Below are 26,305 nucleotides of genomic sequence, written 5' to 3' on the forward strand. Positions count from 1 at the left end.
AATTGTGTTAAAAATTATATTTTAATTGGCGCCGACGGATATGAGATTAATTGTAAAAAAATTCGAGGAAAAATGAACAAATAGATTGAATGTAACCCTGACACGACAAATTAGATATTAAAACGTAACAATTAAAAAAATTGCAAAGCAATAGAAGGAAAAAAAATGTCCACAAACTTTGCTTTGTTTATGTGATTGCGACAGATTTTAATTATCAATACGTTTCATCTTTCTTTCTTTAGCATTGTTTTTTTTTTTATTTTTCACAGTTTTGTTCGACTGACATGGAATTTTCAATGGCGCAATGAGCATGACCATCTCTGTAACAGCGGCTTCTTCCGATTTGGCATTCGCCAATCGTGCTCTTTCATTTCTTTCGGTCCTTCTCGACACATCGTTCACGTGCTACTTTCACGAGGCTCGATTTCCAACTGTGATACACTGACACTTGAATTTTTCTTTTGTCACACTGCAAGAAAAATTATCTTTCCCCAAAAAATATGTAGATGTCCACAATGATCCAAGAGACAAATCGGTTTTTTACTCCACATTTAATTGACTAAATAATTATTATTCTTTTTTTTAACGATGTAAACCTGAATGCACAATTAGCCGACAAGCCGACAATTTAAAAAGACGTTTATTTCGTTAATCATCACACGCTAATGATGATAAATCGAATTGATGAATTATTTATTCGTCCCAAGAAAAAATATGTAGATGTTCAGATTGATCCAAAAGACGAATTTATCAGTTTTTACTTCAAAGTCAACTGACCGCAGAATTATTCATCTTTTTTCAACTATGTGGACATGAGTGTACAATTAACTTTCAAGATATATAAAAAAAATAATTAGTTAATCATCATAAATTAACGATGATGACACGAATTGATTAATGACCGATGAATTATTGATTCGCCCCAAGAAAAAATATGTGGATGTTCAGATTGATCGGAAAGATGAGTCAATTAGTTTTTTAGCCCAAAGTGAATTGTCCAAAAAATTACTTTTCTTTTTTTTGTGGGGACTTAGTGGATCGATAATCATTATCATTTATCCAATAGAATAATTCGCAGAGGAAGAAAATAATCAAAAATCCAATTCGCGTACCATCAGAGAAAAAAAACAATTAGTCGCTCCCGTATAGATTCTCCCCCAGTTAGTTTTCTCTTTAATTAAATTTTCATCTCCAGTATAATCCGAAAAAAATCTGCTATTCCTCTGATTATTAATTCTTATACTCGACACAAAACCATTTCACACCTGATCATTTTCAAGAAACAAGTTTCTTGACACGAGTGTGATATACTTCAGAAAAATATATCTCTCTGTATTAATAATTTCAATTTGTGTAATTTATTCGAGTGCCAAAGTCCCAAGACTGAAGATGAACTCAAGACTGAATGACTAAAAGTCATTCATATGTATGCCATGAGATCTTTAGATATGGACTGCGTAAATTTCCCCATAAATTTCAATCAAATTCCTAGGAAGATGGATAGCCGACGAGCCCCCACACGTCAGAGTCGAGAAATTTCATTATGTAAACCATTGAAATTAGTTGGATTACGTTTAAGTATCCTACTAGCCCTGTAAAACTTCTAAAATGACAAAATTTCTCGGTGATTCCCGGCGATAATTTACGTTGAGTGTCTGCGAGAATTACCATCCATTTCATCATATTTAAATAATTAGTTTTATGACTAATCTAGTGTTTTAGAAGCCATAAATATTGAATGAGTTTTCGCAGACAAAATGGATTTTAAAGTCATTACGAAACAACAATGAAATTCAAAAAAGGGAAGCTAAATTTCTCCAAGACGTTTGGGCCCATAAGTGCACTATTGGAAAATTACAAATTGGAATTACAAGTTGAAAAACTCGAAATTTAACAATGATAAAGTGACATGAAATTTTTTCAGGCTTCTCCACGGATGCATCAATTCATTTTTTGAATATTCTGATAACTATTCAGGTCCATATGACACGGAAAACCCGTGAAAATGTCGAAGATTTAAACAATAATTTCCTTGAATTTTCAATGTATTGAAAATTCAATTGTATTTGTTATTGAATCTTGGTTCTAGGAGTTATCTCCTCAAATAAAAATCTGCCAGACAAAATCATCTCATAAAAAAATTTTAAAAAAATCTGCCGGACGAAATCTCCATTTTTTTCAAAAATGAAGATTCAAAAAAAATGAATGAAGTTGTACGTTCGATAGCTGACGAACGACTGTCATCTCGCAGACCATTAATGGTTCCAAAACCAATTCCTCAACACAAATATTCAATCTCTATGTTTCTTTCTTGTCCAATACTTTCGAATAATGTATCTCGAATAATCTTCAGTTCAAAAGTTAAACGACAACAAATAATACAGTAAACAAAATAAATAGATCAACTGAATCGCAAGTAAAAAAAAATAGCTTAAAGAGAGTCCCTCTCCTGCCGCTAATAGAATACGTAATTCCTCACACACATCAAGTAGGGCCCATAAATAACCAAAGCTACTGCAATGACGAAAATCAACCTTTTCACAGTCATATTGCCTGATTATACGACTCAAAATGAAAAAAAGCGAACAAATTTTTTTTTTGGGAGATTTTAGTCTGAATATAGTTTCTGGGGTGAATAATTCTGGACGCTGATACACGCGGAGCTTCAATTTTTTTTAAAGGATTTCTATAAACAAATTATTGTTCCCTTTCCATTAACTTCATTAAATTTCCATTAACATTAACAAATCATGACTTACTCACCTGATTTGTTGTCCATGAGGTCCCTGTACCCATGTATCAAATTAGCTACTATGGTCGTCATTTTCGTCTCTATTATTCACCTGTGAACAGAAAAAAAAAATCTATAATCCTTTTGAGACAAATACTTATGCGTTATATTATGTAAGCTCACAGTGGTAAAGCTAAACAGAGCATATAATGTCCGACAAGGCAGCCTGATACGATAGTATCGCAAGTAAATATATAACCAGCAATGTTTTTCTCCTCTTGTTTTCTTCAACGAATATAGTAAACACTTCAATGCACTGCGATACAATAATTATTCTTGCGATTGAATGAGGACGACAGACATTTCGTGTGAAAGAAGGGGAAAAGTGAATGAATTTTCCGGTTGGAATGTTTCGTAATTGCTCGATTGAATTTATAAATTGAAAATCAAACGCGCAATTGCATTTTTTAAAAACAAAATTCTTCTCGAATGTGAGTTCTCGTGAGAGCTAGGAATTTATTTATTAGTTAAAATAAATAAAACAATGATGAACATAATCGGTTTCACCCGATCATTCAACAAATGTTTTGGTTAATCAATGAATAATGAGTAAGAATTAATTGATTAAATTTATAAAATGGAAGATGTGTAGATATTTTCTTTAAAAATTAATAGTTTTTTTAAACAAATCAATATCTAATTCTCATTCAATTCTGATGGATCATGTGGAATGAATAAATAGAATAAAAGTATATTATATAATTTTCTTACGTTTTATTCATTTATATATGTTTATTTTACACTTTTAATATATTTTTTTCTGTCTGGTAAGTCGTTCAGTCCCTAATTCCACAAAAATTTTAAAGTTCCGCGCTCTTCCTTCAATCGAACATACGATTTGAATATGAGTATTGATTCGTAACTATTGGAATTCACAATGATATCAATATAAAAAAGTAGGTCGAAGAGGGTCTTCCTAAGCATCAGAAATAAATAGACTCGTACATTGGAATACAACCCATTTGTCAAATTTCAGACGTCAATCCTATAGGATTCGTGTTAAGGACTAATGACAACAGCTGATCCGAAAAGATATTAAACAACCCTAATCCTTTGAATTTTCACCGTCTGTTCGCCACAAAAAAATTCATTATCAGGTCAAATAAAACTCCCTTCATCACTCGACACACAATTCCAAGGGATTATTTCCGCGGAGTTGTCGACTTGCACGAGTCGAAAATATTTTTTAGCCATTTTAATTCCTCACAGACTTTTAAGTTTTACCGCTGTCTCTCATCAATGGAAATGTTATTTGAATATCAGTATTGATCCATAACTACGGAAGTTCCCAATTATTTCAATGGAAAATGTAGAATCATTAGAATAATTGGAAGAAATTTAATTTGCCATGATAATAACAATTCCAAGAGATTTATTCCAAAAAGTTGTGGATTTATTGATTTTTGGATTTGTTGGTCAATACTTTAGCAACTGTCAGAATAAAAAATATTTTTCAATGATTTTTAATAATTTTGCATTCCTAACTTCATGATAATAATTAATTTCATGAATAATTTAGAGTTTTCTTTATATATGATAATAATTTCAAGATTGTTGCCATGAATTTTAATTTTCTTTCTTTATTATCATTTATCATTGTTATTCACTAAGTCTACAAAGACGATTGATTTGCGGAATGATCAAAAATGAATATCGAAAGAGTCTTTGATATTTCTTGCCAAAATTATTATAAAAAACGATATAAAAAGTTGGAAACAATTTTTAACACATGATAATGACAATATCGAGAGATTATTCTCACGAAGATTTCTTGACAGTTTAAGAAACTGCAAGAGTGAAAAAATATTTTGAAGGTCGTGAGTTTTATGTACGGACAATAAGTCCAGTCATTGTGTCGCCTATATCCATCGATCCGTGGAGTGTATGAACGTGTGTACGAGTATGTACACAGTTACCTCTTTACGCGTGTAATAGTCGATTTTGCCCGGAGCGTCAACCGAGCAGGTTGAGGCGTTTAGTAACTTTCTCGTCGTCACTACCGATCTTCTCTCTTTTTTTATTCCCTCTTTTAAACGAAAAAATTTTTCCCTTTTTTCACCTCAACTTTTCCCTCTTTCTCTTTCACGGCAACTTGACTCACAGCCTCTCCTTTGATTTTTACGTAACGAACGTAAGAGGTAATCGGTATAGGACGGATGTTTGCTGTAAGAGAAATGCTCCCCACTACTCAAACATAATCGGTAATAGTATTGGTAAAATTCCATGCGTTCCTCGCAATTTCGTTTGAAGGGTGACAATTGAATTGTATACGAGTGCAAATAGAGTTTTAGAAATTCAGTGAGATTTTATTTTTCATCCTAACTGTACCGTAATGGTTAATTCTTCCAGTCACGCGATGAGTAATCGATTGGGATCGATAATGAGATAGACTCTGCGAAACCGCCCCTATTTTTTATTCTCATTACTCCCGTCTATTTCTAATCTTGACGCGACGACGTGGCTATTCGCGCCATTGATTTTCATCAACACGAAAATATCATTTGGATGGTAATGATTCCTTGTAATTGATAAGGAGAATGAATACTATCTCTTGCACTGATAGCACTGACGGCCTGCCCAGACACGCGGTCTTTCCGGGATTACTCATCGTAATTACGTCACAATATCATCACATCACCCACGTGCCCAGACAACTGGTCGATCATCGGCAAATGATACAATTAAATATCGATTTATCGATTGGTACACCATTTATCAACAAATCGGGTCTTAACGAAGGTCTCACCATACGTCAGTAATTTTCACGGTTTCACCGTTAATTGGAGCATTCGCAATAATTTAGCATATCGAATAATCCCCGAGTGAAAGTCACAGCACTCCAGCAATTTATTGTTAAATATTTCACGATTAAATCGTGAAATTTAAATGGCAAAATTCAGCCCTGTCTAAATATAATTCACCGCATTCTGCACATTCACGTGAAATCCGATACCACCCGCAATTTTGATTTCTCAAACACCAAAGTATCTGATATTATAATATCAATGAGACCATTAAAAATCATCACTTCAAACTACTAAAATAATTCGGGTGAAAGTTACAGTCTGAATCAATCGACCGATTACTGAATACACCACCGATGAAAACTATTCACCAAGCAATAACGGTCATTGAATTATGTAATGATCGTATGATAATCGAGGACAATCGATTCATTAAAATATCCACCGATTCAATCATCAAATATCACTGTAAATGTCAAGTCCGGAAATTGCACAGACATTTTCCTGAATATCCCTGAAACAACGAGCCCCAGAAATAAAGTTCACTTTGATTTTTTAAATAAACCCCACCAAATGACGACTCTCTGACTCCACCCCTCAATTCTATACTAATCCCATTATGTTGACAGCTCCACCCAACTTCAATGCAAACCAAACAAATCATTTCCCAGAAAATCAAATGATAGAAATAAAAAATCCCAATAAAATAACTTATCATATTCTAAATGGTTTTCGAGGCCACGAGGTTAATCACGAAGTGACAATGTCGACAATACCGTAAACTCCCTCGACATTCTTCAATCTTCCACAATTGAAATTCAAAACATGTCGTAATTCACTGGACTGTTGAACTTATACAACTGTCACTACAACAAATATAATAATAACAAAGCGCTTCGAGGGCATAAAAAGAGCAGAGGACAATTCATTACCAATTACGAACAAGATAATTAATCTTATCAATGAAAAATTAGAAAATCTTTAATTCATCTAATTATCCAACTGCCGGCATTCCGCTGTCATTCCCCCTGATTGAATCACAGACGTCCGATAAGAACCGATAATGAGTGTCATCATTACTTATAAACGACGGCATGAGGGCTTGTCATGAATCATAGATCTTACATTACCGACAAATATAAATACATCAAACTATTTTTCATGAGCTGAAAATAAACTCAGAGGTTAGAGGACTCATACACCTGCCCCTCCGCCTCAACTGATTATCAATGAAACCCAGGGGGAAGTCCGGGTAATTTCGGGGAGAATCATCAGTAAAATATATCGTGATATATGCCACATGACTTGAGAAAGGAAAGGAAAAATATTGAGGGGTATTATTAAAAATAGATATTCCATTGGTACAATGACGGTACCATCCTCAATACATAATCGATCGTGCCTGGCGGCATTCTAACCTCAATATCTGATTATTTAGTTCATTAACTATTTCTTTATTGTGAGGAAGCCAATTTTAAAGCTGAAATAATTTCTCACGAAGCATTGGAAACACATGGTCACTGAATTTTCATTATTTGGGTGAATTTAATTGTGAGAAATAATGACTTACCCACGCGCTAGGGTAGACTACACCCACCTGCTTCCTCTTTCCCCTCTGATTATTTATCTATTATCTATTTGTTGACCAAACAACCGGTAATTTTACTTGCTGAATCCCGACACTTTTCAGCACCTTTTTGACACGATAAAAAATTAATCTAAAATGATAAATAAATTTTCTATCACACTGTCACCTATCAGCACACATAAGCCAGTATTTTGGGTTCGGTCGGTGGGATTCCCTCGTTATTTCGTTATTGAGGGTAGAAATAATCACAATTGGTTGGTTTTGTAGTTTTTTTAACAGATAATTGGGGTGATCGAGGGGTATGCAGAGACCCGGGCAATGGCACAGCCCCAGTTTGATTCTCTAATCCGACTGGACGACGCTACAAATGGCCAAATGTTAATATCACCGCGCTTATGAGCAACAACAGCGCTTTCACGGGATTTTTCCGAAATTCAACCCCTGCCTTTCAATCCCGCAGCTTTTTTTGACCGACCGTTGGTTTTTTTGTTATTTAAAAAATTATTATTTCAAACTGCTCCAAACGGATTCATCTGATTCGTCAATCCTATAAGCACTTCAATCATCATTTTATTTTTCAAATCATTCAACCTTTCCAATCCATCCTGTTAATTCTACTTCTGTTTATTCTGCGTATATAGAAAATATTGAGAAGTATAAAATAATAAGAATGTAATGAAGTTTACTAACCCTTTGATTTCCACTTAAAAGTAAAAACTGTTCACTAGTTTTGTTTTTAAATTTTTTGAGTGTGGAACACTTGGAGAACTGGGGGGTAAGTTAAATAATTGTCATTGGAATAATGGATTATTGGTATTGAGATAAATGGAGTTCCCTGTTGTTTCAGGGATAGAACTGACGTTCTCTGTATTCCAGTGGGATCTGTCGTGCTCAAGACTCCGCCAGAGATTTTCGTGCAAACTGCCGATCCCCTCTCCAACTTTTAGTTTCCACCTCTTTTTATTTACCGTTTGTGTCATTTATTGGCAAACGAGGATCAAACAGTCAGGTGTTGATTGATTTTTTAATTATGCCAACGGTTGGAAGGCAGCGTCCTTGGAACCTTTGTGGAGGTCTAGTGGAACAAACTGTTTAGCACTTCATTGGATGAAGATATTCGTGAGAATTTTTGGGGTAAGTTTATTTATTCTACTGTGTCGATTACTTCAATTTTTGTGGTATTCACCGGTGGTTTTATTTACATTCCAGATGAGCCCTCGGTGTTTAGGTACGTCAAACATCCATCGTCACCGGTTCGAACTTCAAGGATACCACGTGGATTTTTGAGTTCAAAGTGTTGCCAGGTAATTGACATATATATAGAAATAATGCAAAGAGATCAAGCTTTTTGCTCGCTGGGGGATGATGTGGTGTCTCGATGATTTGAATTTCAATCGGGTAAGCGAATATCTTCCACTCTTTTTACATTCTCTGTAGAAAATAGAATTGGACTAGAGTCCAATTGAGATTCTCAGAGTTTGTCATTCATACGATAGACCGTTTCGGTATTTTTTGTTTTATCATCGAATCCAGAATTTCAGTGTTAATGAATATTTGAATTGGAAATACCGTGTGAATTGTCGTTCGTAAGACAATTAACGCGAAGTGCTTTCAAATAGCAGTTTTGCGCGTAACGACGTCACACGGTTTTTATTAAAAATTCATCTACGTCGTACAGATGATCTTCATGACTTCAGTTTTTTTTATAATAAAGTCCTGAGTGATTGGAGGATTTTATATCATCAATTTATATATTTAAGTTTCGTTTTTTCTGTTCATCATCTGATAATTTCTCGATTAATAGTATTTACTCAGGAAATTACGCTGAATTTCTGGAATTTCAGGGATCAGTCGGTGAATGCATTTTCTGAGAATTTCTCTCATTACGCGCTGAAGATGTTTTTGAAAAATTTAAAGAATTGTGACGGCAATGTTACAATTTTAATGGCATTTGCACTCCCATGAACAATTATTTTACAATTTACGAATGATGATACAAGTCGTAATTCATTTGTAATTGAGTCAAATTACCTCGTCAATCGCATTTGCAAACTGAGGCATTTTTTTATCAACGTTCGCAGGAAATTGCATTCTTGGTGTTTATAAAAAATCAGAATAAATTCGTATTCGAAATATGTGAAAAAAATTTTCTCGAATTTGCAATACGGTTTTTCTTCAGAGAATTAATTATACTTCATACTAGAATTTATGTTATTTAATTCGTTCATTATCGATGATAAATTCCTATGACAATAAAGTTTTCCGTGATGAATAATTATTGAATTCCCAATCAGAATTTGTATAGGAAAATCCTCCATAAAAATTAAACAGGGCATTTGTTCAATTGTTCGAATGATTAGAAATTCAGGTGAAAAGTGAAAAGTTTCATGAATTTTCATGGCTTTCAGGAATGTTCGGTCAAATTGAAAAATTTCTCAACGTCAAAATCATTCAAACGTCCACATACATTAGGAAATTGATAGCATTGATGAAAATTCAATGATAACAACTTAAAAATTTTTTATTTGGAATTATCTGAATAACTTTATGAATGTAGCGAGTGATATTTTTTCTCGGATGGAGTGTCGTAATTTTAATTAGGTGTAATGGAGCAGTCAGAATGATGTTTTAATTAAGCGTGATCAGTAATCCATGCATTAGAAAATAGTCTACCGGAGAATTTACGGCAAAAGCGAATAGTCACGAAAAAAAAAATAACCGATAAACGATAGAATCGAATATATTTTATATTTACTTTAACTATAATATTTTTTCTAAATTCAATTTTAATATAATTGTAATTACCTTAATTTATCATCTGATTATCGTTCCCGTATTTATTAATTAAATCTCTGAATATAATTATTGAGAAAAGAATTACTTGTGCTAGAGGAATTAAGGAGTTATAGTTGATATCCTGGAAAACCGTGGATCAGATTGACTTGCGAAAATATTTCTTGATATTATTATTATTTAATGACTCACAAATCTGTTACAAAGTAGTGAAATAAGATAAATGAATATTTTTCGCGGGGAGTTTTCCGCCAATTTCTCGAAATAGAAAGAAGATAGTGAAATTTTCATAAACACCTTTTTTGTAACTCTCCCCTTTTTCTATAAAAAATGTTTATCCAAAAATTGTTTATGTTCCTTCGATTTTGAGATATCGGCTGAAAACGTCTAAAAAAAATGCACTTTCCTAGTTTATCACTTCGCTACTGAAAAATTCATAAGTCGTAAGTTGATTCTCCAAATTTTTTTTGAAAATTCGGGGAATCCCGGGAGAATTAATGGTGACGAAACTTAATGAGACATTGAATAATAATAAAAAATTGAAACCGCTTCTCAGAAATTCGTATAAAACTTGAAAAATGAGAAGACATTAAAGCATCGAGAGATTCAAGTATACTCAAGTATGGAATATACTGGATTGAAGTACATTTTTTCCGTGTCGAGAACAGAAAAGTCTTGACGCGTAACAGGCCTTGCGCGATGGCTTATGCAAGGTATGACAGAAGGAGTCTCGATTCCTCAGCGGTCAGCGAAAGTGCCCTCTCCCCTACCCTTCATACTTTTACCCTACCTTTTATATTTTCCTCTGGCCCGAATATGCGGATGCTGGCAGCCACTCGTTTGTGCAAATGAAAAATCTATTTCCCTCAAAAAATGCAAATTTCTGATCAAAATCCCACTGTCATCTCCTCCCCCTCCCAGATTATCCATCTAATCATTAGATTCTAATGTCATCTTTTGACTGTTGACGTTTTTCCATATTCAATAGTCTTCTTCAATATGTCATTGTCTAATAATTGATGAGCTCCTGTGTTTATTTACATAATGACCCTGGGATGGAGTTTGCTATTTTCAAAAATCCTATAATTATGAAAAACCGGAAGATAAGATAATCAGTAGTGTAGAGTAAACAGACTAGTAACTGAATGGTTAACAGAAATTCAAGGCTCGTTAAAGGCTTGCATATCGATGAATTATCTATAACCAATTGAGAAATCGCTTTTCTACCGGGAAAAATTACCCAAACTCAAGTAAAAATGGAAAGTGAAAATAATGGAGTGAAGAATCATTTACAATATCGATTAATCGAAAGGATAAATCATTTCTTTAATTATAATAAATTTGTCTGAATCACGTAATTATTCGACTGATGTAATTGGAATTTCATAAACGAAAGGCTCTGAGTATAATACAATAAACATTTAATGAAAAATGTCATTTAAATTTAAATTCAATGTTCGAGAATTAAATTTGGTTAAAATTAAAAAATCGTGTGTCCACCTTAAAAATTATCAAATTAAAAGAAAATCGAGCGATTATTTGAAAAATTAGTTAATCGAAAGAATCAATTATTTTTTAAATAATATTAAAATTCTGTTTATCCTATGACCATTCAATTGTCATTATTGGAATTTGTTAGATGGAAAGAGCACAATTGAATAACTAAATCAGAACTGACACTTGAAATTATTCTTTGACACGTTGCACCTGAAGTCTGTACCCACAATTTTGAAATGACAAGAGGAATTGAGATATCCATCCTTGAATTCTGAACCCGGATAATATACCAATGATTACCGAGTCATATATCGTGAATGATAACACTCGTATTATGATAACCATCTGAAAATTCGAAAGAAAATTTAATTCTCCTTCGGTAGATCTAAGAACAATAGACATGCAACGATCGAGTGTTGACGATAACTGATTTTTTAAATAAACCAGTGTATAAATTATTACTCCATCCTGTCAATACCCCGAGGCGATTGTAAAAGCTAATATAACAATGTTAACGTCACATCCCACATCAGAGGTCGAACAATTCCACGAAATATTCTGCGTTTGGACAATTTTTCAATTGGAAATAAAACGCCAAAAAGAATAAATAATTCCAGTAAATCAATAATCACTCTGACGTTTTTTTTTGAATCAATTAATTAAGGAATACCTCGCTATTTGACTTATGAACACCACAATAGGAGGAAAATTAAAACCGGAAAATGGAAAACTTGAACTTTTGATACCCATGTTTTTTCTGCATCATAATGAGAATCACCGCTAATTATGGATATTTATTCGTAAAATTCCCGTTTACAAATGAAATTGAAAGCGCGAGAATCGACAAGTTCAATCCAGAAATACGAAAAATAACAGTCGATTGTTGAAATTAATCTATTTGTCACGGTCATGCATTTTGATTTTGAGAGTGGATCTATTATCTGACTCAATACTTTTAATCAACCGGGACTGAGGCTCATGGCCACTTTCACCAATGGTTTTCAGTCCCTGGTGAGATCGTATGAATATAAATATTTTTAACAATCCCTTCAGTAACTCCCGTAATTATTTTCCCATTTATCCTGTGAAAGCCCAACCAATCCCTCAAATCATGAATTCCAAAAAGCGATTACTATCAAATTACTCTCATCTGGCGCCTAATTTCAAACATTTTCAGACCCTCAAATCATCTTTACTCACAGCTGATATTTGTTCCGTTGTCTCCGCGATTTTTTATCGACTAGGACAATTCCTCGTTATCATCACTCGATAAGATGAAGAATAATTTAAACATTTCCAAGGGATAATTTCCTGCGAAAATAGAGAGAAACGTTTGAATTTAAAATAAATGTATTAAACATTGGCTTTCAAAATACACATGTATTTTCATAAATATACATTTAATCTAAGAGAAGGCTAAAGTACAAAAAGAGTAATTGCTCGATAATAATTGTAATCTATTACACAAAATACAGAACGCACCCGATTCGGGACGCCCTTATCGGATTTCTCCGAGATTCATGAATCATCTCAATAATTACCTCATAATTTATCATTAAACAATAACGAATGAACATGAACATGAAAATTCTTCAACGACGTAACACGCACTCAGACATTCCCTCAATTCCCACAATTTCCTAGTAAAAAAATGAGTGAATTATATTTGTTATTCTGTCAGACCAGAGAATGAGCATCGAAAAAGCTAGACCCTAACAATTATAATAGCATCACCGATTTCTAATTAGTAAAGTCTTTAAATTCTCATCTCAATGTATAGAAAACACTCGTTTCTGCTGCATTCGCTTGGAAAATTCTCGAGTTGTAAACATCTCGCGAATTCCGATTCATAATATTCAGAGTATAACAACCGAAACAAGTGAGCAAAACTCACGTACAATCACACATGCTCAATCAAATGCACGATGCTGGTGAATATCGTGTGAATATCGATGTATCATCTGTATAAAAAAAAATTGTGAAGAAACATCAGTTGAAAAACAGCAAAACGATTCAATTCGGGCCGATGTATCATCAATTGGCGAATTATAAATGGTTGATTCCAATCCTTTAGCAATCTCACTACTGATTCATGTAAGGTAATTAAATGAAGCACATCTTCAGTAGACTGCACTGAGAAAAAAGCGTCGATCAAGTATTTACCGAATTGATCACTCATCCGTTTTTTCGCGACTCAGGTCCGAAATGACTAAACCAAGTGTCCGTTTAATAAAACTACCGAAAAAAAAGATTAAAAAATTACTAACTAATAATTACATGTGAAATATATCCGATATATTGCATTTTTCACCCGAATATATTTGCGTTTAATCAATAAATATTCCGCCCATCTGAGGCTTTCCGCTCAATTTTTATAGTAATATTTAATAGTTTTCGTACTCTCTCGTTCGCGCGATTCAAATCTGCATCTACTTGATTCAAGTACGCGCATAATTGATTTAATTCTAGATTCAATTGCGAATAGAATTTTCGAGAGACATATGAACGATTAGCTCGCTGAATTGGCGATTTCGTGAAACGATTGATTGAAGAATCAGATTGATCGAAGAATCAGATTGATTGAAGAATCAGATTGATCGAAGAATCAGATTGATTGAAGAATCAGATTGATTACCACCGCAAATAAAACAGTTACAAATTTCAATCAAGAACGGACGCGTGTTATCGACACTTTTTTTTCTCAGTGATGTAATCAATAATGACATGAGTAAATTGTTCCTCATTTCGTAATTACGTGAAGAAAGAACAATTCCATATGAAACAAAACTGGATTATTCCTCGCCATCCCTTCGCACCCCTTCGCACCCCCTCGCACCGGAGAGGATCATTGGAAGAATGTCACTTAATAATAAACAACTCATTACTCCTGAAAATTACGATTACTAATGAAGACGCGGTTCCTTAAGCCATTGTCACTGATGTAACCAGTGGCTATTTTGTACTCATTGGGATAAGCAGATCCATTTTCACTGGGAACATTTCCACTTCCATGAGCATTTCCATTCTGCAATTTCTCTGATTTCACTGATGCCATCTTTCCTTGCCTCTTGGTGTAAGCCCTGACGTAGAAATCCCTGAAGAGGAAGAAGAAGAGAACAGCGTGCAGGCCGATCCACCACACGAATGCCTTCGGATAATTGCACTCGATGAAGAGCAATTGGAAGGTGTGAAGGAACACCAGAACAAATTGTACCATTTGGAGGGTTGTGAGGTACTTCTTCCACCATAAGTACGGCTGGACTTTTGGCCCGAGTGCTGCCAAAAGGTAGTAGCCGTACATGACAATGTGCACGAAAGTATTGAGAAGACCGAAGAATGTCGAATGGCCGCCTGCAGAATAATTCACATATTACAACAAGAATAACAAATTCAATCACTGCGGTTTGAAAATAGGAAAAATCGAACGTTTTCCATCATGACGCTAGAATGCCTCGTGATGGTTTGGTTTTGACAGGCTTTTATTACTAAACCGCAAATGGATATTTCATCAGAAAGTAAGAGGTATGCAAGACGAGGAAATTTTACAATCACAACAAAAAAGCGTTGATCAAGTATTTACGCGATTAATCGTCATTCAATATTTATTTTCCTTTGGAGTTCAAAGTGACTCGAGTCAATGACGTCCCTTGATCAAAGTATTCACATACTTGAATATAGTTCACCTATTATTTAGTTCCCTATTGATCCAAGTACATAATCGATTGAAGGTACAATTAGCGAAAGAGAAGTGATCGTTTATATGGCGTGAATTGATAATTGAAAAAAGATTCAGAATTTTTTTGGCTGGTAGTGAAAATACGTTCGTTGGAAATTTCAATGAAGAACCTTCAGTCGACGCTTTTTTTGAGAGTGTATGAATTTTTGTGAAGTTTATGCATACCTGGAGTAAATTTAACTCCAAACCAAGTGGACATTGGCATGATCCCATGATGAATGACGTGAAGAGTGGAGATATGATCGTTCTTCTTCCTCAGCAAGAAGAAAATTGTATCCAAGAATTCAGTGAATTTTGATATAAAGTACCACCAACAGCCACCTGCCATTCTCATGGCTTTTGGACTCTTGGAGTAATCAACTGGCTGACACCTGAATGAATAATCGTTCCACCAGCCAGAAGCCAGGCTCTAATAAACATTAAAAAAAAATTATCACTGCTGGAAAAATGAGAGATAAGGCTGGCATTTGGAACAGTGCTATGAATTGAGAAATAGTTGTAAATAGCCAATAGAATTACCTCGTAAAACAGCCAAGTTGAGAATATAACTTGAAATAAATTGTAGCCTATCATTACTCTCCGGAGACCAAATGGTTTGCGATTCTCCATTAATTTTGGTCCGAGTACTTTAACAAAATATGCGTAGAATATGCAGATGAGGAATGTTGGAAGTGGACCACTCATCAAGGGCCAATCATTCACTCTAGGATCACTCTTGTTATCCATCAGGTCACGATAGTTTTCACTCAATGTTGCTATTAACGTCGCCATCTGGAAAAATAAATTGAACAAATAAAAATTTGACTATTTTATTATTAATTTAGACTAAATGCTTTGCAATTTGGGAGAACCGCCAGATGACGATTTTTTACGACAATTCTTTTTTATTTTATCGAGATTAGGGTAGATCATGGAAAGGTCTGAATGAGAGGTCACTTATGCAGCTTGGAAATTGTCAATGATGACGGATTTCGTTTAAAGATCATCTACACCCATATATATCGAAAATTAAGGTTTTTTTTCATTTTTAGTTTTGTCGTGTTTTTGTCGTTTGTTTTTGCGTTTTGTTATTATGCAATGGATCACGGAGTTTCAACGTGATGTGAACATTTTTCTGCATCTTTTTTAAACTTTTAAAAAGTATCACAAAATTATAGAGAAAATACTTGACGATGATGGCAACACCACAAAACTTCGTGAGCCATTAAATAATGATAAAATGTAAGAACGTTATATTTTTTCACATCGATCCCATCGGTAATTAGTCCAAAAATCCAGAAAGCGTGAATTTTGGCTGTACGTAGATGTGGAACATCCTTAAGGCTCGGGTGGATTATCTAGAAAAGATTTACTCCGAAATTCGGATTCCTAATTACTTTGGCGATTAATCGTTTTTTTCAATAATTTTTAGCTAGCGTTCTAGCGGTTGTCAACAACTAGGCCGCTAGCTAACAATTATCGGAAAAAACAATTAATTGACGGAGTAATTAGAAGTCCCAATTTTGGAGTAAATGATCTTTTACAGACAGTCCATCCGGGTCTTAACGAAGATTTAAATTTTTTAAATCTTAACAAATATCTCAGAAATGAAGAAAGCTAGGCAATTTTTGATTGGACATTTTTCATAGGAAAAGATCAGAGCTACGACGATGATGTCTATGAAAATATCATTCTCTTCCTTCTATTCTGAAAAATCGACTGAAAACTCTAGCCAATTTTTCAAAATAGAATTTTTCGAAAAAAATCCATTTTTGCTAGTCGATAATTTCGTAATCGAATTGTAATCCCATTTGACAACGAATAATGTTAAACATCTTCTTGGGAATGACATTAGCATGATATATTTCGTCACAAGACGAAGGTTCTCTAGATCTAGGTTGAAACCATTGGCGAAGGTCTACGAACCGGCTTTTCTTAATCCGAGGCTATCCATACAAGTTAATTCAGAAAAAGGAGAGAAAACAAATACCCGAACCCTAGATATCTCGCCCCATAACTTGTCTTGCTTGAATACTTAGAAGAGCTGTTCTATTCCCCACAATTATTTCGTAATCTCGGGTAGCTGAAAGGAAAAGTCGCCCTCATATCGCGAGACGAAGAAAAAATGTAAACCCGTTTTACACTTTGTATTGAAAAAAATGAAAAGTTGGGCGAGAAATTGGTAAAAAATAAATTATCCGCTTCATCGCTGTCGGCAAATAATCCGGTTTTCACGATTATTGACGAACGCTTCATCTTCCAACAACTCGTTTTTACGCGGTCAATCAGTTTAATTGCAAAATTTCTTCATTCTCATTGCTTCTTCGCTGAGAATGAATTACAAGGTTTGAGGTGAATACGATGTAAACAAAGAACTAGGGAATTCCCAGGACAAAGAGCTTTAAAGAAATCCGGTTTTACATGTCTGGGATTTTCCTTTCGTTCATTTCCCTTCTTTTCTTGTTTTAGGGCCCTAGGACCTTCAATTTTTTTTTTCAATATAAAAAGTCCATCCCAAGGTCAAGGGTTTTTTTTTCAATCGATATTAGCCGTTCTAGTCACATAATATTGAATAAATTCAATTGGAATTCATGAAAACAACGGAATTGATTGACATAATTTCAATTATTAATGGATTTAATCGTTCTGAACAATGAGTCACATTGAAGAAGAGAATAATCTTGAATTCTAATCAACGGTTGGCTTTATTTTTTTCCAATAATTTTGTAATTCGTCATCGATGGTTGTAAATGGTATTGTGTAATTTTTGTACATTATCATCGCTCGATGCATTTTCCACTAGGTGGAACAGCGATTACAACATCGAACATAAAAATTGAATCAAAATCATAAAAAAAAAACGAGAAAAAATGTACGACACTTTGAATTTATTGAGTGAGTATTAGAAATAATTGAAATACTCGGTGTAAAATTGAACGTTAAATACCAGACACGATCCACTGTCATCACCAAATGTCTCACAATGTCTCAGACAATGAAAAGCAATGGCGTTGAACACGTGCCGATAATGACACTTTACGCCATGAAATTATCCGCATTACTATTCACGGTTTGTGACAGTTTAAACAATAGCAATAATTTTGTAACCTGTCAACATGTCTGTAATGCCAAGAGTCCGCAATTTGTCGGAGAAGTTTAAAAAATGGAAAAAAAATGAATAAATTGATTGAATAATTAAAAAAGCCCACATTCAACTCACCTTAACTTAGTGATTACGCTATTTTCACAGAATTAACGGTAATGCCTTCACAGATTTAATTATTACTATTCAATAAAAATCCTAAAAAGGGATAATATCGAATTCACAAGTGCTTCACTAGTTTCTGTTAGATCGGATTGTTTAAAAATTTAATAGACCGTTTGGTGTCACCGTCCAGCGGCTAATCACCAGGAAAAATATTGAAAATCCAGTATTGTTGTTGATTTAGTGTAATTGTTACGAAGTCCGGCAACCAACTGGCTTTTGAACGGTGAGACGGTGGCTTTTATCGTCTTAGTATGACACCTGTACCCTCGGTTCCCCACCTGAGGGAATTTCCCTCTTGATACCATCGAAAGTTGACGTTTACCCGACGTTTGCTATGATTTTTCAACTTGTCAATCGAGAGAAATAATTGAGGAAGGGATAATAAGGATGAGAATTACCTTGACTACAATATCCACTAAATTTTCTCTTTACGCACTTGTCGAATTCTCCATTAATTCTTCAAGTTCACGGGTTCACGCGCGGTCGCATTCCGTTATTCATTCACTGAATCGACGGAATGATCGATCGATTTATTTTTTTCTTTTTATTTATTTTTTCACCGGATCTATTCTTTGACGTAGGCCATCGTCGATCTTTCTAGATATTTGGCCTTCTCTCTCCGGAGTTTATTCACATTCAACTGCATTCTTGCAATTCCAGGCTAGAGCACTTGGACAAATTCACTTCGCGTCAAGGACAAGCCCAAGAAGTCTTTTGCATTGCATCTTCCACTTGTTTTCCCCAGATTTCTTTTTCGTTGCTCTGGGTCCTTTGAGTTTTATTTATTTTATTCTATTATATTTATATTTTTTTGTAGTAGGTAATTTTATTGAAAAACTTGTAATCGAACATCGTAATTCAAATTTATTTACTTGTAACCAGTCAATTTATTACGTACTCCATTTTTTCTTCTTTTCCAATCATTTTTCTCCATTTTTTAAAAACAATTCGTAGGTTTCCAATACTTTTATTTTCAATATGGAAGTTGTATGCAGTGCACTGACATCAAATTTTTTTTGTAAATTAATTTACTTCTGCCAACTTAATTGACTTGGCAAAAGTAATATTTTTTCTCAACGTTTCAAAAATAGACGTGAATTTTAAATTACTGGGAGATTTACACTTTGAAGATTATACACTGATGTCATGGGTTTTTCCATGAGAATCTTAATCTCTATTTAATTCTGGAATCTATTTGTTACGTCTCAGCAAAAATTATTTGATCTCCTGTGGCACTGGTCAAAGTGCTAATATCATTTACGTTTTTCAGTCATAAAATTTCGACTAGATTCAGATATTCATTGGCGTCAATTGTGAATAAACGACAGAATTACCATCAACATCTACCAATTAACTTGAAAATTACATTGACGTGATGGATTTTTACATGAAAGTCTTCATAACTATTTAATTCTGGAATCTACTTGTTACGTATCTCATCAAAAATTATTTAATCTCCTGCGACACTAGTTAAAGTGCTCATATCATTTTTTTTTTCATAAATATGGATTTATTTCAACTCAATTCAGATACTCATTAATTAAATTAATAATAATTCATAGTTCTAACGAAATCCTGATTATAAACTAACGCTATAAACTATTCCTGAAACTAAAGTTTAATCAGGGTCGAACCCTAATTGAATGACAGTTCATATTTTTAACAATTGTGATATAAAAAAAAAGGAAAAACGAAAAAGAAATAATTGTGAAATAAACGTGAAAAATACATCTACACGGAAGGAAATCGCTAATTCATTATAAATAATATACTGATTAGGAGAAAAAAACAATTTTCCAGTTCTTTAGGTATCAATAATTTATCTAATGACCTTTAATATGCCACTGGAAGACATTGAAATTCTCCTTCGTCTTGACATTTCCATCAGAAAATCACGTGTAGCTAAAATTATCCGAAATTACAATTGCAGAAAAAATGTGATCATGACTGCGAAAAATCATAGAGAGTAATGAATCTCAGACAGAGGCTGAGAAAACCGGTTTTTCCATTGTTTGAATTTTATACCACCGTAACTAAAAATAATTAGTATTTAGGATTTCTAAAAATCGAACAGCGGATTCCAAAAAAATGGCCCAATTCTCTTTCATTCCCGGAATTGTGGAGTAAGAATCAAAGTAAAAATATATTTCAATATGTTTGTGAAATTCTTTACTCTTTGATTACAAGTTACTTACCTTGGACAACCTCAAGGACAAAACTAAAAATGAAAGAGAATGCCCTCTTGATACAGATTCCATCATCTTTCTCTGGTATCATTTGCTGTCACTACACAATTGTCGGAATAGAGAGTATAAAATTGTTAAATAAAAAAATTATTCGAAAGAGCGAACATAGTTTATCGAGAGATCGGATCTCATCATCCAGTGCATTACAGTTTTTTTATTATTATTCCGAATTATTCATGTGGGGATTTTAATGAAATATTTATTTCTGCTAAGTAACCATAGCAGTAATATTTCCGCGTGCATATCTACGAGTTGTACACTAAATTAAATGATTACGATCGATGAAGAATCGGTTTTTTCCAACGATTTATTGTTGTTTCCCTCGTGAGTAATTCTAGCCCCTCGTATGTGGAAACTTCTCTCTGGGAATTCACGTGAAGATAAATGCATCTACTCATTACAACCAGATCTTCGGTGACGAAGGAAAAAAACTAATGACAAATCTGCAATTATCTCATGTGTTTCACAATTGTCAAGAATCGTAATGTTTATTTTATGGTTATATGCGTTTATTATTTATATATTTGTGTTACTCTTAATTCTTAATAACTGACAGCTCATTTAATCACTTGAAATGTTCTTGAAATGTCAGTGGATAAAATCGGTCTTTAACGAGAAAAATATTTAAATTATTTATTAATTTTGTGTCTAGTAATTTTTTTAAGTACTTCTTTGTCTTAATTTACTTAACGTGCGTTTGTTAATTTTTTACTTTCATTAAAAATATGACAATCTTATGAAAAATCATTGAATCGAATTTAGGGAATGACTAATGTTGAAAATTTTTGTATAGAATTGAAGGAAATTCATGAGTTTTGAGCACGAGTGAAATAAAAATTGCATAATTCGATTAAATTCTCAACAAAACATGAATATTCCGGAACAAAATTTATTTCTATTCTCCAACAAGGAAATTTCAGTGGACATCGAGTGCAACTTTCAGAAATTTTCGGAATCAATCCGGAAAATTCAAAGGGAAATTTTCATTTTCATTTTTTATTTTCAGGAGAATTTAATTCACCGCAAAAAATACACCTGAATTTTTTATATTTCATTCCAGACTTTTATTCTTATTTTCATATGTTTATTTCGATTTTTAATTTTTCTCTGGACACTTGAGAATGGTCCATGCCATTACAGCCGGAATTCCAGCTTTTTAAAATTTTCTAATAAATTATTCAATGACGCCCCAAATTTCATGATTCTGCAATAATTTTCCTGCGTTCTTTCCCAACTTTTCAAAAAATTCATAAAACTGTAAAAAAACACAGAAGAATTATTATACGTTCATGAAACTTCGTGCGTTATAAAATAATATTGAAATACAAAATTGTGTATTTTTTCGTATCAATCCGGTCAACACTTGGTAAGAAAACAAAAAAACCGTTAATTTTGGCTACAAGGAAACAATACACCTTACTTTATAATTTCACAATAATTTTCATCCAACATTTCCTTTGAAATTGAAGTCCACTATTGCACCAGTAATTGAATAATCCGATCAGATTTTCCAGAAAAATAGAAACAAAAAAATAAACAATTGGATCGTTTATATGAACGCGTCAATTAATTACAGTAATGATCCTCAAGGTTGTTGAACAATAATCGATTATGACTCGATTTGACTAGCAATAATTATGCTGACGAGTGTATTAGTGGTTTAGCATAATGTATGAACACAAAACACACGGAAAGAACTAGAGGAGAACGGAGGAATGAAAAATCGAAGAAATAACCGGTACGCAGTTGAACTTTGCACCTTCATTGATGTTTGTAGGTGTTTTCCCGCGATAATCACAGAACTTTCTGGAGTTTGGGTACTTACCTTGAATCATCAAACACCTCTTCAATCAACTGGCAAACATTCCTTATTATTCAATTGTGATGATTTATCCGGTTTTCCTGGGATCTTTCACTAATTCCCAGGTTCAATTCCAATGACGACAATTGTGGTCGTTTGCCAATTATGAAGCGGATCTAATGACTTTTTTAAATGGAGACTACTGTTATTGGTTATGAGAGGATAATTGTTGCAAAAAACATCATTGTTTATCGATGGTTTACTTCGTAGATGTTTAAATTATTTGGAATAGCCACGGACTGCCAGTTTTGGAGAGGCTGAGATTTTTTTTTCTAATTGAATTTACATTGAAATGAGCGGAATAACAATGAGGAATGATTTTTTTTTCAATTTACGTTTTACAGGAATGAATTTTTTGATAAAAAAGTTTTAACAGATCTAAAATACTCTGAAAAATTATTTTCAAAATATTTACGTTATGCTACAGGTATTCTTTGGTTATTGTAAAAAAAAACAGCGCAATTTTTTACTGAAAAAAAAAGTTTTTTGTGATTTCGCGTTTTTTACTATTTTTGATTTGTCATACACTGAGAAAAAAATTTTCTTTAGCCAAGAATATTGAGTAAATACTAACCACAAGAAAATATATTTGGCATTATTAAGTCTTATGGGAGTATTTACACCGTGATCGCCAGATTTACTGGTGGGAAGAAAATATTCTTGGCAAAAATAATATTTTTTCTCAGTGTAAATATACATAAAAAATCATCAAATTTTTGGAAATTAATCTTTAATGTCTGGTAAACTCGATCCTAAATATCATTCCCATCGCAGTGTGTCGTCGAATGATCCATCAGGGACTTGTTAAGAATGCAATCAGGTTTATCAAAACTCGAAATATAAAAGTTTATTTCACAATGGACTTCGGCTCTTCCAGGAAGTCCCCAGTTGGAGGGCAACTGAGAGTAGATCATTGTAATTTTCCATTCGGAAATTTCGCAGTGAACAACCACCCACCGACAGCTAGATTAATATCTGAATATTTTCTACCATAGGTCTCACTCAAAAAAAGGGCAAAATAATTTTTAAAAAACGATAAGAACTCCGGTACTTTTCCAGTGTGTACCTGGAACTCTCAATCCCAAAGTTCAACGATTGATTCAGCAGATGTAAATAACTTTATTAATGAGTAAAAATAAAATTGTGTTTCCCCTCGGCAACGAAAAACGAATAAAAAAGTTTGCTTGAGCTTAAATTATCCCCTTTCCAAAGTAATTGAATTCATATAATATCCAAGTCACGATGTTTATACTGTATTCTCATTTTCATTTGTACTTTCCAGAACCGAAACGACGCACATCTGAATGATAGAGGACGGGTGAGTGGTTTTTTTGACCTATGATGACAATATCAATTTTGCAACGCTAAATATTTTGGTCGTTTCTATATTCAGAAGAGCCATCGCACTATCAGTTTTATTGATTGAATCGAAATTGGAATTCTGTTTGCATAACGAGAAAAAAGTCACAGTTGAGAAATTAAAAAAAAACAAACCTAAAGATTCTTTTTACTGTGATTCAGAGGGAAAAAATTATAAACTTCCGGTTTTACGGAATAATATTGAAGCCTTGTGAAATATCTACTCTGAAAGTCCAAAAATCCCCATTCTAATCCCAAATCCTAATCTTAAGTCTTAAATCCTAGTCCTAAATTTTGAATCATTTTTTCTGTTCCTTCATCAAATTCCTGTTAATTTGTTTAAAGTTCCTATAATTTTCCAAATTTGTATGAAATTGAGAAAGGTTTATGATTTCCGAAATTCTAAAAAATTGCGGTTATTCCCGGAATTTTAGAAACGACCAAAATACATAGCAGCATTAAGGCGAGAGTTCCTAGTTAAATCATCATAATTTTCAATCCTCATGAATATTCAATTAGAAATTCCATTGAATTTTCAAAAACATTAAATTTCAAGGGCATATTTACTGGCACTGGTCTATTCTTCATTTCTTTTCGAATAAAAATCGAACCAACATTTCCAGTTATTATTCCATGAAATGCTGAATTTTTATTAACAAAAATCCTTTACATTTCATCGAATTTAATTATAATAAAAGTCTGAAAAACAATGATGGACAGTTCGGGGCGAAAATTTTGTAGCGACGTAACTCTTTATTTTTAAGAAATTGTTTAAATTGTTGACATGTGTATAAATCGGCAAATGGGGAGTAAGACCAAAAGACGTTTTAGCAGGAAACCAAGTGAATTCATAATTGTTTTCCATTAACATTTGACCCGATTTTTCTCCATTGATTTATATCCATAAATATTCCTTTAATAAGAGGGGCGGATATATGCTGATATTGAGATTGGCCCACGATGTCAGTCCGATGGTGTAAATCCTCAACATTTCTTCACAAGAGTAAAAATAGAATAATAAAGAGTTGCACGATGCATTTTCCGTTCTGTCACGCTGCAATGATCCCCAGAGTCACTGACTTTAACTTGAAATTATCTGGCAACGAATAAACAGACAAACAAGACAATGAAGAAGTTGTCATCGATTATTTACCGTTTTTCCACAACATCAGTGACATTATCATGCAAAAATTTCACCTGAACCGGTAAAATATTGAAATATTTCCTTGCGATTCATTGGAATATTCATAAATGGCCCAGAAGCCTCTCATTCACTTCAGAACATTCAAATTATTCACAAATTTACGACGCTTTGTCAATAGAACATTGACTTGCATGAAAGAAAAAAACACGTGCTACCATATGGAAATTCATTTTCTCAGAAACAAGTTGTCAATTTTAATTCATAAAAAGTTTATTCCCACATGAAAAATCGCGAATCGCCCTGAATTTCTTGTTAATTCAATTAATTTCCCCGCGTTTTTTGTCCTTGACCCAAAAAAAATAATAAAACTAGAGCCGAATTTCAACCCTGACACATTGACCATGAAGGAGTAAATGAAGGAGTAAATGAGGGGTAGAATGTGAAAAAAAAAAAATTAAATAGACTGGAAAAACAATTAGACAAAAATCTGTGTTCCTTTCCTCTTTTCATCGATCTTTAACCCCAACCAGTGAATTCCCTCGAATGTTATTGTTCCACTGTCCCAACAGCTATTTACCTCACGATTCCCAATGTTTCAGCAGTCATTACATAATCAGTGAAATAATAATCAATCGGGTGTTCGTGTTATAGACTGGAGTTGTAATTGTACACGAGATTTTTCTGTCTTTTAAATATTATCCGGTGGCACTCTTAGCCGTCACGAATTTACGACACGTAAAGAATGCTGATTATTGACATTATCCAGAGGGTTCTTATATTTCGAGGTGGAATGTCCGTAATGAAGGTAATGAAGTTTCAATTCCTAATCTGAAAATGAAAGTTGATGGAATGGTAAAGGAATTTTAATCGATTTATTTGAAGCCATCGTTCGTTATCTCTGGTGTATAAGTCGCAATAATCAGCGAAAAAATCATTGCGTACTAATTTGTGGAAGATAAATATCATTAATAAATATTAAGAGGTTAAAAAAATAGTATGCATGGCTAGTGGACTAATATCAATCGCAATAAACCGAGCCCCTCATTAAAAACTCTATTCTCCACCAAATGAGGAAGTGTGGAAAGGTGAATAATCAACGATCCGTGGTTGGACAAAAGTACAAATTTTTTTACTTCCTCGCATTACTCAGAACTTTGTACCTCCGATCATTCAGATTGCCGTTAGCATTGTTTTGTCATTAATCAATCAGAAATGTCGAATAATCACACTCCATGATGATTGTTAGCGATGCTCATTAGCTATTTAATATGGACATCTAATAATTTATCTTTGTTAAGA

At 33.5% G+C, this 26,305-nt stretch overlaps 2 protein-coding genes and 1 long non-coding RNA gene across 3 annotated transcripts in view; 1 reads left to right on the plus strand and 2 right to left on the minus strand.

Annotated features, from left to right (window-relative positions):
* LOC105265868 (elongation of very long chain fatty acids protein AAEL008004) overlaps positions 1-8,074 on the minus strand; it is a 14,243-nt gene extending 6,169 nt beyond the window's left edge. The window contains exons 1-2 of the mRNA XM_011303639.1: positions 7,814-8,074; positions 2,764-2,843 (exon numbers count right to left, since the gene is read on the minus strand). Of these exons, the coding sequence (XP_011301941.1) occupies positions 2,764-2,824 (61 nt within the window). The 5' untranslated portion in view covers positions 2,825-2,843; positions 7,814-8,074. The remainder of the gene's footprint in view (positions 1-2,763; positions 2,844-7,813) is intronic.
* Positions 8,075-8,324: 250 nt separating this feature from the next.
* On the plus strand, positions 8,325-25,904 carry LOC105265782 (uncharacterized). The gene is made up of 3 exons (XR_892099.1): positions 8,325-8,427; positions 23,786-23,821; positions 25,658-25,904. It is a non-coding gene; the product is annotated as an uncharacterized lncRNA (long non-coding RNA).
* LOC105265781 (elongation of very long chain fatty acids protein AAEL008004) lies at positions 12,779-18,593 on the minus strand. Its single transcript, XM_011303492.1, has 4 exons — positions 18,349-18,593; positions 15,669-15,920; positions 15,315-15,558; positions 12,779-14,764 (listed from the first exon to the last, which is right to left on the minus strand). Exons 2-4 carry the CDS (start codon positions 15,918-15,920, stop codon positions 14,295-14,297), a joined length of 966 nt encoding a protein of 321 aa, XP_011301794.1. The 5' UTR covers positions 18,349-18,593; the 3' UTR covers positions 12,779-14,294.
* Positions 25,905-26,305: the final 401 nt, after the last annotated feature.

This window comes from Fopius arisanus, unplaced genomic scaffold, assembly GCF_000806365.1.
Source record: "Fopius arisanus strain USDA-PBARC FA_bdor unplaced genomic scaffold, ASM80636v1 scaffold00032, whole genome shotgun sequence".
Lineage (NCBI taxonomy): Eukaryota > Metazoa > Arthropoda > Insecta > Hymenoptera > Braconidae > Fopius > Fopius arisanus.